The 14,284-nt window shown below is 34.3% G+C and overlaps 1 protein-coding gene across 2 annotated transcripts in view; it reads right to left on the bottom strand.

The window, feature by feature from the left end:
- The window catches only part of vps53 (VPS53 subunit of GARP complex), a 53,113-nt gene that overhangs the window by 12,978 nt on the left and 25,851 nt on the right, over positions 1–14,284 (bottom strand). The window contains exons 8-15 of one of the 2 annotated variants that reach the window (XM_056473541.1): positions 11,904–11,982; positions 11,674–11,817; positions 11,454–11,596; positions 8,368–8,509; positions 6,294–6,392; positions 5,211–5,305; positions 2,278–2,520; positions 851–998 (exon numbers count right to left, since the gene is read on the bottom strand). In XM_056473541.1, the coding sequence (XP_056329516.1) occupies positions 851–998; positions 2,278–2,520; positions 5,211–5,305; positions 6,294–6,392; positions 8,368–8,509; positions 11,454–11,596; positions 11,674–11,817; positions 11,904–11,982 (1,093 nt within the window). The remainder of the gene's footprint in view (positions 1–850; positions 999–2,277; positions 2,521–5,210; positions 5,306–6,293; positions 6,393–8,367; positions 8,510–11,453; positions 11,597–11,673; positions 11,818–11,903; positions 11,983–14,284) is intronic. The other variant, XM_056473542.1, reaches the window with a different exon arrangement.

Here is a 14,284-nt window from a genome sequence, read left to right as displayed (position 1 = left end):
AACGCCATCTTTAAATGTAAATTTTGATTGGGTGCAAAGACTTGCTAACTGGGTCTCAATGATGATATATCTTATAATTTTCAGAACAGGGGCCTTCTACTTTGGTTTACTTCGCTTGGAAATGTATCCTTGTAAAGTAGATTAATGAAGAATAGCCATTTAAATCAATGGCTGCTTGCAGTCTGCAACATATTCCCACTTGAGGCTTTCTCCACAGCTATGAAGAACAAACCTTTTCTATTTTATCAGACCTGGGACCCTTTCTTTGATTATCTAGGAACCTGTAAGCCTCTAAGACTAAAAGCTTCTGGACAAAAGAAATGTAATATGCCTTTTTGTAATATAATTTTGTATTTTATGTCATTATTTTATTATTTTTATTTGTTTGTTTATTTAATTACAATTTAATTTTATTTATTATTATTATTATTTTTAATTATTATTATTTTTTTCAGGTCAGGATTCAAAATGACGTATGATGGATATTATCTTATTACTCAATGTAATGTTTTACATGTTTTTGAACTAAAAATATTTAATAAAAATATATAAAAAATAAACAAATACATTTATTAATTAAAAAAATGCCTAATTAACCTAGTTAAGCCTTAAAATTGTACTTCTAGCTTAATACTACTATCTTGAAAAATATCTAGTAAAATATTATGTGCTGTCATCATGGCAAAGATAAAAGAAATCAGTTATTAGAGTTATTAAAACTATTATGTTTAGAAATGTGGTGAAAAAAATCTTATTTTCCATTAAACAGAAATTGGGGAACACATATACAGGGGGGCAAATAATTCAGGAGGGCTAACAAGACTTCAACTGTATATGTGTGCTGGCTGACCTGTAGTGTGGTGGCCAGACAGTATTCGGCCGTGCTGAGTATGCTACAAATCAGACACAGCTCTTCCACGGTGAACTTGGCTACTTCTGATCCCTCTTTCTCTTTCAACAGGCTGCTGATGGTCAGACCACCGCTATTGGTGCTGGTCCTGCATGCAAACACGAACAAACATGGTTACCAAAGCAGCCCAAGTCAAGCCTGCTGCCCTCCCCACTGAAAGAAACACAAGAAAGACTGCATAGAAACCACAAGGCAGCTTCACCAAAACAAAGATCCTTTTTGAAACTCCCAAAGACAATACGGGGTAAACCACACAAGGCGGCGGGTGGGGATTTTTCTTCTTTTGAAGGAACCCCACAAACGCGACCACACAGAAACAAGCACTCACTCTGCTCTGCGGCATCACCACTGCATTAACACCATGAATAAAAGCCTCAGCGACTGGGAGGATCAAAATCAAAACATTCAATATCAGCGAGACCATCACTTGGGCGTCATCTTATCTTATTTCATGTCCATGTGGTCAACAATATCTTGCCAAAGCCAATCGACAACTAAAGACTTGAATAAGATATGAATAAGATACAAATATATGAATAAGCATTGGACTAGAGCATTGCTCTAACAGGGAAATGGACATTCATTCTCCTCTGGTGAGACATTTTGTTGATGTTGGCCATGAACTGAAATTTTCTTGTATTCAAGGTATATCAAGAGGAGGCGTTAATTCTAATAACAGATTGTTACAAGTTAAGGCAACGTGGATGTATTTTGTGAACGGTGTATATCTGAAGGGATTAAACAAAGTTTTTATACTTGTCATGTTTTTTTTTAACTAATCTCTAACCATTATTCACCACTGGTATATATATTACCTAGTGTCTTTATAGTACATAATCATTATTTTTTATTCATTTATGTATAATTATTATATTATTTTATATAATAATGCTGACCCTTTTATTATTAGCTTCTATGGCACCATAATTATATTGCATTATATCATATCATATCATATTGCTGACTCTGATTATTAGTTTCTATGGCACCAATATTATATTATATTATATTATATTATATTATATTTATGTTTTTATTTTAAACTTTTAAAAATTTTTTATTGATTTCTGCTTGGTCTGGTTTGATCATGTGCTCTACTTAATCATCATGTGACTCCTTAAATTAAGATGGCTCCCAGTTCTAACACTGTTAGCTTGGCATTGCCAATGGTCAAGATGTAATCAAAACTTTGCCTTTTTCCAGTAAATACTAAATTGCTTAGCACTTCATCTCACTTGTCACTTTTAATCATTTTTGAGAGTGTGCAGACTTTTACTTTACTTCAATCTTTGAGGATCAAAATAACCAATAACAAGGGAGAAAGGGCAAAAAAAAAAAGTTATAAACAGTCAGGTGGCTGGACTCACTTGGGTAGGTTTCCAGAGAGGATCTTCCAGGCGTACTCGCGCAAATACTTCTGGAAGATGGTGGTCAGAGCGATCATGGGCTCTCCGGTGCTCAGTTGAGAGCATTGCACCATACACTTCTTGTAGTACACAAAGAGATCAGCACAGCTGGGCAGCACAGCGCCGCCCTCATCTGTACCTGATTTAGGGGGACCCTGCGCCCGGAAGTCAGCAACGAAACGGTCAATCAGCTCTCCAAGATTTCTAAGACAGAGAACAAAAGTGAAAGAATTTAAATTTGGGCCATATGAAAACTGCTAAGATGTTCACATTTTTATGCTTCTAAAATACATGATGATGAACACCAAATAAAATCTTGTATATTTTTTGCATCTTAATTGAATTAATTTGTATATTTGTAATTGTTTATTTTATTATTAAAGATAAAATGTACAAGTGAAGCTCTAGATGAGGGGTGCTCAAACATTTTCGTATGAAGGGCCAAAACCAAACATCATTGAGAGGCGTGGGCCGAAGGTAAATATACCAATCTACAGGGTGGACCATTTTTGTACAGATACACCTTAATAAACTTATTGGGAATTTCACAAGAAAAAAACAATGGTGTGCTTGGTTTTACCGTAACTTTATTCTTTAACGAGTTATTTACAAGCCCACATATACTAATGTGCCACAAACAGGACGTTAATATCACCAACCATTCCCATTTTAATAAGGTGTATCCATATAAATACCCCACCCTGTATATTATATTAAAGTTGCCAAGGGTAATTTTCTAATTTATTTTATAATATTTCAAAATAAACAGAAAACATTAAATTAAATTGTGTTAACTAATGCAGTATAACTTATTAAATAGTCACTTATTGCAATAAAAACAGAAACAATCACATTTATAACACAACGGAGTTCAATGCTGAATACACTAGTCCAGTAGAATCTGCCTTTGCTTTGATTTGCTCACTGGAGTCTCTGCATTGTCAGGTGAAAGTATGTACATTTTAACAAAATCGAATTAATTTACACCATTTAATTGAAACTTAATTTCAGTTAGCTTTTAACAATAAAACAAACAAAGGGTAACATTACATTTGAATTGACAATCTCAAAAGAATCCCCATCATTCTACCCATCTTCTCAGATGGGACGACAGGACAAATTAAAGGTTACCATGGGCCAACTTTGGCCGTGGGCCCTAGTTTGGGCCATCTCTGTTCTATATGTTTTTAATGTATTCAGTATTGATTACCTACACTAAACTAAAAGGTCTTGATTTTTTGCAAGGTTTTTTTGTAGACCAATCATTCTGATCGAACTTTTGGGTTTGGTGAAATCTACTAAGCATGCACACACAAATAAATAAAAGGTTGAGCTTTTTCTTGTTTGGAAGGGGGACCAATCTGACATAGTATGTTTCCAACCATAAACAGATCATATGTAATTTTGGGAAACAAAACAATATATGATTGCATTTGCAAGGTCTAAGCTTTTTTTGGAAAGGGGTATAGCCTGTTGTTTTCATGGAAAAACTATAAATCCCCAAAAAAAATTGGAACAACTTGATGGATGCTCTCTGTCTGAGTGCAGAAAATAATATACACTAAACAATATAAATCAAAATAATAACTTTTTTTTTATAAATTAAAAAAAAAATTCATATTTAAGTTGGAACCTTTGGGAACATTCTGATTTGGACACTGTTTTGTTAAATAAAATACAAGTAAAATATAAAAAAGAAATAGATAAATAAAAAAATTGCAACTGGTTTTACATTTGTAATAATTTGAATTCTTTCAAAAGTAAAAACAGCTATAAGCACAAATATCTGACTATGCTGTATTTAACTTGCTTTGAACAGCATTGTATTTATAATATTGTTTATTATATTATATTATATGATCAATTATTTTATTAAATTGTGTTTGTATTTTATTGTACAATGCTGAAACTTTTATTATTAGCTCATACGTCACCAATATGATATTATATTAATGTGAGACACTGTTACAACTGTGTATATCCGAAGAATTTAATGTAAAACTTTTTTAAACTTTAAATTTTATTTTAAACTCCAACCATCATTCACCACTGTCTTTATTGTACAAAATCATTATTATTTTATAAATTTTATTCATAATTAATTATTATATTATATTATATTATATTATATTATATTATATTATATTATATTAGTATTTTATTGTATAATGCTGAATCTTTTATTAGTTTATATGTCACCAATATTATATGATGTGATTTTATATTATATTATACAATATTATACTATATCATATTATATTATATATTATATTTGTATTATATTATTAAAAACAGCTAATAGCTCAAATATCTGCTTATGCTATATTTAACTTGCTTTGAACAGCTTTGTATTTCAAGTCAGTAAACAGGCCATCTCTCTCAGCACTAAGTAATCAGATAGATGTGAACCCAGAGAGAAGAATGTGGTCACTCTCATGCCAGACAGGTCAGTGTGAACTGCTATAATGCAAGCCATTGTTAACAGAAAGGTCATTCTGCTTTAGGCAGTGCCAGTGGAGTGTTCACAGGCCAGAGAAAAGCCTCCACAACAAGCCCTTTTCTTGGGAGCCTTGTGGGTGAGAGAGAGGGTAAGCTGGAAAGAGAGGTCGAGACTGAGAACATGAAAGAAATCAGATGCCGTTTTTAGGTTGTATCCTGCATCTGTGGTTAATAGTTAATGGAAAGCATTTTTACTTAACTGCCAAGATTGGGGAAGTCGGAGAAGGGAAGTATTGAAGAGGACGACACAATAATTTAAAAAAACCCATCTCAAATGGGGGGTGGTGACGGAGTGATGATGAAATAAAATATGATCCTGAAATAAAAGGGCTTCTTCCTTCCTGTGTGAATTATCTGACATGACTGTGCACAACATTACAGCAGATTTCACTCACTTATCCTGTGACTCGATGTAAACGTAGAGGTGAGGCTCAAAACACTTGGACACAATGCCGTGGAAGGGGTTGTCTGGAGCCTTGGGCTTCTTTGGCTGTGAACAGCAAAATACATTTTTTAGTTATTTTAGTACTAATACTACATAAAAATGGCTAATGTTACTTTCATTTCAAGTTAATTACAAAAGGTTTGTCATAGTTTTAGCTGAACCAAAAGGTTACACATTATTTGCTGATGGAAAGCATTTGCTCTTCAGTGTTTGGACTCTCTGCAGTCAAAATTAAACCACACTGAACTAAACAGAAGATTGTAGTAAATTGAAACAGTCTCAGTCCAGTTTTCAGAGTTTAAGTTCTATGTTAAGCTGCTTTGAGACAATCTACATTGTAAAAACGCTATAGAATCAAAGATGAATGGAAATGAATTATGAAATATATACAAATAGTTTCATTTGTGCTTTGTCAGTCTATCACTTACAAAACTTTCCACACACATCAGTGCTTTTTTTTTTTTTACTGCGCTCTCACACTAATTTGCTCTGTTTAGTAAATCCATCCCTAATACTTTAAAGAGTGGTCATTGACATGTTGTTGCAAGGATACTTCTAGCCCACAAACTGTCTAAATTGGACCATTAAAATAACGTTAACAAAGATAAGACCCCAGACATGAGCTACAGCGGCACCAGCATGCCGGGGAAAGTGGAAGGAAATTAGGTTGCAAAACAGCATAGTGATAACGGTGAACTTTTGAGGAACCCAAAATCATCAGAATCATTCTTACAACACCTGATACTGAAAACATCATTACCAATTTGAAGATAAAAGGAAAGAAGAGTGCAAAAATAAAGGAACTAAGCCAAAGTCAAGCTGTTATTATAATACACCATAAAAAGGCGCCTTGAATGTTGTGATAATATGTCAATTAGAGAGAATACGCTCCTGATCCGTTGTTCAGATGGAAGTAAAAAATGAATGACATTAGAATAAAAAAATGTAAAATTGCATGTTGGAATTGTACCAAATGCGGTGTAAACTACTATCAGAAAACAGGAAGAGCACAAATACAGATAAGCGGCCTCACTCTGTCCAAATCTTCATCCTTTTCTGATACATTGTCCTCTCCAGACTCATCTTCCAGAAAGGGGTTTGTTGGTTCGAGAGGAGTCTCTGGCTTTTTCTGCTGAGAGAGCAAAAAAAAGAAGAAACATCACATAAGAGCCAGATTACACAAAGCACAAGGGGCCGAAAATTAAGTCTCTGCAAGTGCTAAATGAGAGTAATAATCAGCATCTGCGACTATACAAGTAGTGTTATTTGATAGTTAGCTGGCAACTTATTTTTTAATATTAATTCTAACAATTCCTGACACTGTCATTCTGTGTACTGTGGTTATCAAACTTCATACTATAGAATATTATGGAGCAGTTATGAGCTAATGGTTATGGAGTTGGACAGTTGCCTACAAGTGTGTGTTCATGTTTTTGTGAAACATTTTTTCATAAAGTATAACTGTACACAGTTTTCCTGTGATGGTTGGGTTTAGGGTTAGGGCAATAGAAAATACAGTTTGTACAATATAAAAACAATGGGAACCTATGTAGTGTCCCCACATTTCACAAAAAACAAACGTGTGTGTGTGTGTGTGCGCGTTATCCCTCAGTTCCCACTCATCTATGTACACTTGCATGGGTCAAAAACAGAGAACCAATTTTAGGTATGGGTAACCATACTTGACAATACCCGCTTCATTTCATTTGAGAACTATCAACTTTCATATGAGCAGTTCATGATAATATTTTCAATATCTCCGAGCAACAATACTCAACGAAATTAAAAGTTCTAAGATTTTCCATCTGAAAGAAAGTTAATGGATTAATATTACTTTAAATATTACTTTTGAATTTTACTGTATATATACACACACTACCGGTCAAAAGTTTGGGGTCAGGTTTTTTTTTTTTTTTTTTTTTATAAAGAAAATTATTTTTCTTTAAAAAATTATTTTTAAAACATTTTAAAATCATACTGACGCCAAACTTTTGACCGGTAGCGTACATTTATAAATACGATATACTGCAGTTGTTTTTATTAAAATAATCATAATTATTAAGTAAAAATATGAATACGACTACATTTACATGACTACACTAAATGCACAGACAGTAGACTTTATGATGGTAAATTTAAGACTTAAGTGATATTACTGATTTGTTTAATCTTAAATATAATCTTTTTTGTTATTATTATTATTACTGTTATTTTGAAAACAACCTCACTGCATCCCAATTTGCATAAAATAGTTTCTAAATAGTATTTGAAAAATGTACTATTTCCGGTAAAAATTCGAAGTGTAGAAGCGTCCATACTCTAACCGCTGATATTGCCCACAATACATTGCGTGTTAGACGTGAATTCGATTTGAACTACAAACACGGGTGAAAGTGTAAATAAACTATAAAACATGATGGACGCTCGAGACCAACCATCAAGAAGAGAGGCTTCGGTAAAGATGTTTGTATGCCTGTTAATTAATATCTAGCCAACTAGAAAATATTATATGGCATTTTCTGTTATATTTCATCTGCAACAACAATATTGAACTTATATAAAGACGTGTTTGGACATAAACGTCTGAATGCAGAATTATCCAAACACCTGAGGAGATTTCTCTGCATGTAAGACTCGTGAATGGCAGATTAACCTGCTGCTGCTTCTTCAATAAGGCAGGAAATTAAATATGAAAAAAATGTGGATAATGTGTGGATGATGACAGAGCTCATAACTAAGCAACATAATGAGCTGTTAACGAGGAAGTAGTTTGTCCCAGAGCTTGTATACTCTTCTGTTACACACTCAAAAGTATATATTTTTTCCTTCCCAAAAAGTACATACTTTTAGGGCGTAGTACAAGTATGCAATATAGGATGGAGCAACTGTTTTTGAAAACAAAAGTGGACATGTAATTGCATGGCTGGTCAAATTTTGAATAAATATTAGAATAAATTTTAATAAATTCACATTTTTTTATTTAAAAGAAATAAATTAAAGCAGGTAAAGCAGGTGTATCATGACCCAGCAAAATGCTTTTGTGCTCTTCTTCAAAACAGGAATGGTATCCCCCCCAAAATTGAACTGTCTGTGTGGGATGGCCTCACCCCGGGCCCGTCGTTCAAGGTGCAGCCTGAGAAGCGTTTAGCCAGCAGTCCCTCAAAATTGGTGGTCCTCTGAATAGCGAATAGCAGAAGCTTGACCTCAATCTCTCTGGCACGTGTTCGCATCAACTTGGTCAGCTCAGTTCTAAAGAGAAAACGAAGCACAGACAGGAGTTCAGGAGAAAAAGCGTATTAGCCTAACATGCCAAGTAGAACTAAAACTTCATGTCGACGCTTTTATAGGTCAGATGCCTGGTTTGGCTGTTAAAGAAAACCACAGTGGATCAGTCTTGAATTCGCAAGAAAAGATCCAGTTACCGTCAGTTTGAAAATTAGCTATATTGAAGGGGAAAAAAACGACAGAAGATGGTGATGTGGTGTATCCATTCATTCAAAAAGCTTTCTCAAAAAAAATAGAGAGAAATATATTAGCTCGGATTTCAGCAGAGCTCAAACGTTCTTTCCAGGCATTGAGGGTTTTGTAATGACTCTCTGGAGAAGAATCAGACTATAGACAACACACATACACACACACATAGCCTACTTCAGACTGTCAATAATACCACTTCTGAAAACCCAGACATGTAACCGATGCCTTTCCATCTAATCATTCATGTCAAACTGTGCACAGTTTTGTCTTTTGCCAAATCATGCCATAGTTGTGTGCGGTCTAATGTCTAGTCTACTACGCCAACCACTAAATGCACATCTACTGTAAATGCCCAGGTGTATTTTCACTGTGGACTAATGGAGATAATGAAGATTTATTCTAGACTCACATCATGTCAAAATTACTGTAATTACAAGTCTGTTAAGTGCTGCAAATGTCTTTAAATGATCAGTTTCTATGGCCCCCTTATGATGTCAAAATGGACACATGACTGGCTTTGTTATTTAAAACATCAAAATACAACTCTAAATCCACTTTTCAAACTTTAAAACAAAGTAAAATAATAGGAAATGATAATAGTTAGAGGTAAAACACACACTAATGCTGAAACGATTTTTGTTTTTAGGAAGTCTCTTTAGATCACATTGGTAGTAAACAAGACTTAATTTCTTTATTTAGATGTGAGGATGTTTAAATATTTGTACTGGAAAATAAAAATGCTGAGGATTACATTTTTTTGCAGTGCATGCAATATTTAATGCCATGATTGCAGATTTTATGATGGTACGTTTAAGACCTTTTAAGGCCAAGTAAAGAAAATTGAATGAATAATCTAAAGTGAGCACAATACATCAGTGTTCTCCAAAAGTAATAAGATTTATAAGAAAAACATAATGAGTTTCATGAATCATATAATTAAACAATAAGTTTTTTTTTCAGCACATGCAACATTTTAACTATGTGCTCTATTTGAATTGAGACCTTAAATTGAGAAAGGGCAAGTTATGAATTATTTGAGGGATCCATTTAATACAAATCCGAATATATATAGGCATAGCTGGATAATAAGAGTACAGTAGATGGAATTGACATACTGTGAGCCTCAAACACGAGGTTGTTTCCTCATTCTCACGTAAATCCAATGAGTGTAATGTCCCAAATTAAACACTAAGGGCTATCATACACCCGTTAGAATAAGAGGCAAGACGTGTTTGCCAATGCAACCTTAATTTTCCTATTTTCCGCCACATCGTTTAAATAGCAAATCCATTTGCGACACTTTGTGGACACATCTTCATCTCTTTGTGGACAGGCCTTCATCTCGAGGGGCTTTTTTTAGTTTATTCATGACAGCTTGCGTTTGTATAATATTACTAGTAGTAGTAGTATTTATTATATGCATATTTATATTTGTTTTATTAAAAACAAGCTTAGATTTGTCCATCTGTCAGGTTTTAGAAAATATGGGGCATAGCATGTGTGTTTTGATGTAACTAAAATGTGTTTATCACACTTCGTTATTATTGTTCATTTATCAGTTTGCTGGAAATTAGAACTGAATTGAAACAAATCTTTGTGCTTAACAAACGAAATCATATAGTTTAATGATGTCTGTGCGTACAACACCGTTTCCTTATCCATAAAAAAAGAGAGAAGTGAAAGTAAAGGCTAATTGGAGGAGGCTCACTCTTTATCCTCGCGCTGCAGATGGTCTGTTTACTGTTTTCTCGCTAGTGAAGCGTTCAGTTTTTACTCTTACAAAGTCCGCCATGTAAATAGCAAATGTGCCATGGTGGGACTCAACTGACTCAAGGAAATGGGAGATGAGACTCTGATTGGTTTATTCTCAAAACACACCCATATTAAGAGAATAAGCACAGCCCTGTTAGACCATGTGTCACGGCACAGAGCATATTTTTTGTCCTTAAAATAGCAAAAGTCGATTCGGACATGCTTTTAATGCTTTTGCGCCCTGTGGTTTAGACTTTGTGCCAAGATTGTTAAAATAGAGCCATAACTGTTTTGTTACACACAGGATTATCGATATGCATATCCCAGGCTGCATTTGATTATCAGCAATGTTTCAGACAGATTCTATTCGATTTTTTTTAAGCTTCTCAAAGATTGTTTTAAACATACTATTTTAAGTTAACACCTTTTTAAATTGTAAAGAAATCTGTTTTTGATAGTATTGAAAAAAGCAGAAGTCAATTATTTACTTTAATTATTTGGCTGTTTAAAAAATATAATAAATATATCTTAATATATTTTATTAAATAAAATATAATGTGTTCAACAAGAAAAAGTTGTTGTTTTACCCAGACACTTAAAAAAAACATATTTTACAGCAGTAATCACAATACTGTGAAACTGTGCTATTTTTAATATATATTTTTAAATATAGTCAAAACCGTGCTTTTCATTCTATGGATAATTCCTCTGGTTTTAAATGAGCATATAAAACTGTTTCTGGATCATTTTTGAACCTGCCTAGGCCACAAACCTACATACTTAAATATCAGAAAACAATTTAGCTTATTGAATTGATGCACTCTATGGCACCTTTAAAGACCCATAAACACCCTAAGAATACATGTATAAAAAACTGATGCACACCTGACCAGTGACATCAATATTTTTCCACAATTTAGGAGCTAATGAAGCAGCAACAGAATAAAGTGAGGCGACGGAGCAGTACCTGGTGATGTGACAGAACTCAACAGCGATGCGTTCAGTCATGCACCACTCCTCTGGGAACATTCGTCCATATTTCTCCTCATAGTCCACCAGTTGACGCTTGATCCACGCATAGCGTCGGTCGATCTTGTCCAGCCATGCCACCTGTACTCAGGACAATCAGCAGAACTGTAAATGAGAAGGCAATTCACAGCGTCAGCATATAAATAAGTCACACTCACATCTTGATTCTCTTGGAAAAGCACCAGGTATTCTGAAAGGTGCTGTCGGATGAACTTTTTGATGATCTCTTGCTTAATCCGAGGATCCAGGACATTCGCTACCAAGCAGGCGTCTCTGAGAACAATGCTGGGACCTCCAGATTTCTGCAAACAACAAGTTAAATCTGTCACTGAAGTGATTCAGAGACTATAAGAGTGGATTATTTGTGATCCCAATGCAGCATCTTTACCTTTGACCCCTGGGCAGGAAACGTCTCCTCAAAGTCGGCCAGTATTTGTGTACCAAGTTCACTCTGTGCAGCTTTAACTCTGAGGAGAGACAAAAACAGTTGTCTCTTTTGAAAGCAATTCTAACAAATAGAAAGAAAACGAAATCAGAATCCGCAAAAATTTATATCGGCAGGTCACACTTTCCAAAGAAATCTAAATTTGGAACTGGCTAAGAAAATTGAAGTTATGTAATAAAATAATAAATAATTATGGCAAAGCATTTTTGGTTTTGGTTTTCAGCCAAGTGCATCCAGAATTGTCACTCCCTAGTTCATTTACAATTCATTATATCAACTAAATACCATAGAAATTAAACGGAATACTAAAACTTAAAGCAGTGAGTCAAATAAGTTTAAGCTTTCTCCTTTTTTTAAAATATATATATTTTTATTAAAGTCCCCCTGAAATTAAAATCAAGTTTTTTAGATGTTCGCATCAATATGCTAGTCCTAAGGATATACACTACCTGACAAAATTCTTGTCGCCTATCCAAGTTTTAAGAACAACAAATAATAATCTGACTTTAAGTTGATCATTTGACATCAGAAATGGCTTATATGAAAGGCAAAGGCCTCTAGATTATGCTTATTTTACCAAAATAAAATCTTGATTTTTAATTATTTCATTAGAACAGTAAGGTCTGACTTTGCTCAGACAAAAGTCTTGTCACTTAACAGAAATAATGTACAGTATAGAATATAAAGTCATGGTGCAGTGGAAAAAGAATTAATACTGTGTATGACTCCCATGAGCTTGGAGGATTGCATCCATAAATCTCTGCAATGACTCAAATAACTTAATAAAGTCATCTGGAATGACAAAGAAAAAGCGCTCTTGCAGGACTCCCACAGTTCATCAAGATACTTTAGATTCATCTTCAATGCGTCCTCCTCCATCTTACCCCTGACATGCTCAATAATGTTTATGTCTGGTGACTGGGCTGGCCAATCCTGGAGCACCTTGACCTTGTTTGCTTCAGGGACTTTGATGTGGAGGCTGAAGCATGAGAAGGAGCGCTATTCTGCTGAAGAACGCACACCCCCATACTGAATGTAACCCCAAACCATGAATTTTTCCTACACCAAACTTGACTGATATCTGTAAGAATCTTGGGTCCATGCGGGTTCCAATAGGTCTTCTGTAGTATTTTTGATTATTGGGATGAAGTTCAACAGATGATTCATCAAAAAAAATCTACCTTCTGACACTTTTCCAAATGATCAACTACAAGTCAAGTTATTATTTGTTGCTCTTACAACTGGAATCGACGACAAAACTTTTGTTAGGTGGTGTAGATAAGCTAGTGTGTTACAAAATTTGCATCAAGAAGATATAAACGTCCAAAGTTGGAAGTTTGTCACTTCCGCCCAAAACATTTTTGACATCACCTCATACTTCAGTTTCTCATCAAATCTTCTGACCAAATCAAATGCTGTCTGGTATGTGACACGTCCCGCCCCACCCCACCCCCTTCAAGATACCAGTGCTATATGAATCAAGCTTAACCACTCTCACTGACAGAGTTGTGATTAAATGCAACGCTATTGGCTGTTTATTTTAAAGAGGAAGGAGTTACTCTATGTCCTGCCCAGTCTTCATGTTTCAGTTTAAATTATGTCAAAAATGCACATTTTAAAGCACTTCACGGGACATTAAACATTAAATGACAACTGTAGATCGGCTACAAGTAAGGACAAATGCACAGAAGTCATTTGACCAAGAAGTCATTTGACATCATCTACTCCTTCACTGTATTAATACAGCGACAATATTTAAAAATAATATAAATTAAGCTTCACCATTTCTCACCAACACATAAAAACAGGTTTGAGAAATTTTACATTTTTATATAAAAAATAAAAAAGTAAAACATCATCAAATTAGAACAAAATAATATAAGTGACTACAAAAAACATGAAAGGTTGAGAAATTAAGCCTTTGTTTGAAAATTTTCTTGTAGTTATAAGTTCAACTACAATTTTCTTCCATTCAACATATAGATTTATCCCACTGCCTTAGAATATGACTTCAATGTTAAGTCCAACAATTTGAATTGCTTTGTCATGATACTGTCTCTGATGTATCGGACACCATTCGGCCAATGTGAATTACTGCACTCCCTGAATTAGAACAACTGCTGGAGTGAAAACAAATGGAACAGTGACCGAAATATCAGCTATTTGTATGAAAACAGATGTAAATCCAAATACTGTTAACCAATAAGGGCAAATTGTATGTTGGGTCAAAATCTCAGAAATCGGAGAGACGCTGTAAATCAAGCCCTATCCCATCAATAGGGTTTGGATGAAGCACAGATTGATGATTAAAAGATGCTTTTTAT

This window comes from Danio aesculapii, chromosome 15 (genome assembly GCF_903798145.1).
Source record: "Danio aesculapii chromosome 15, fDanAes4.1, whole genome shotgun sequence".
Lineage (NCBI taxonomy): Eukaryota > Metazoa > Chordata > Actinopteri > Cypriniformes > Danionidae > Danio > Danio aesculapii.
The sequence above is the reverse complement of the archived record's forward strand: the minus strand, read 5'-3'. Positions and strand labels throughout refer to the sequence as shown.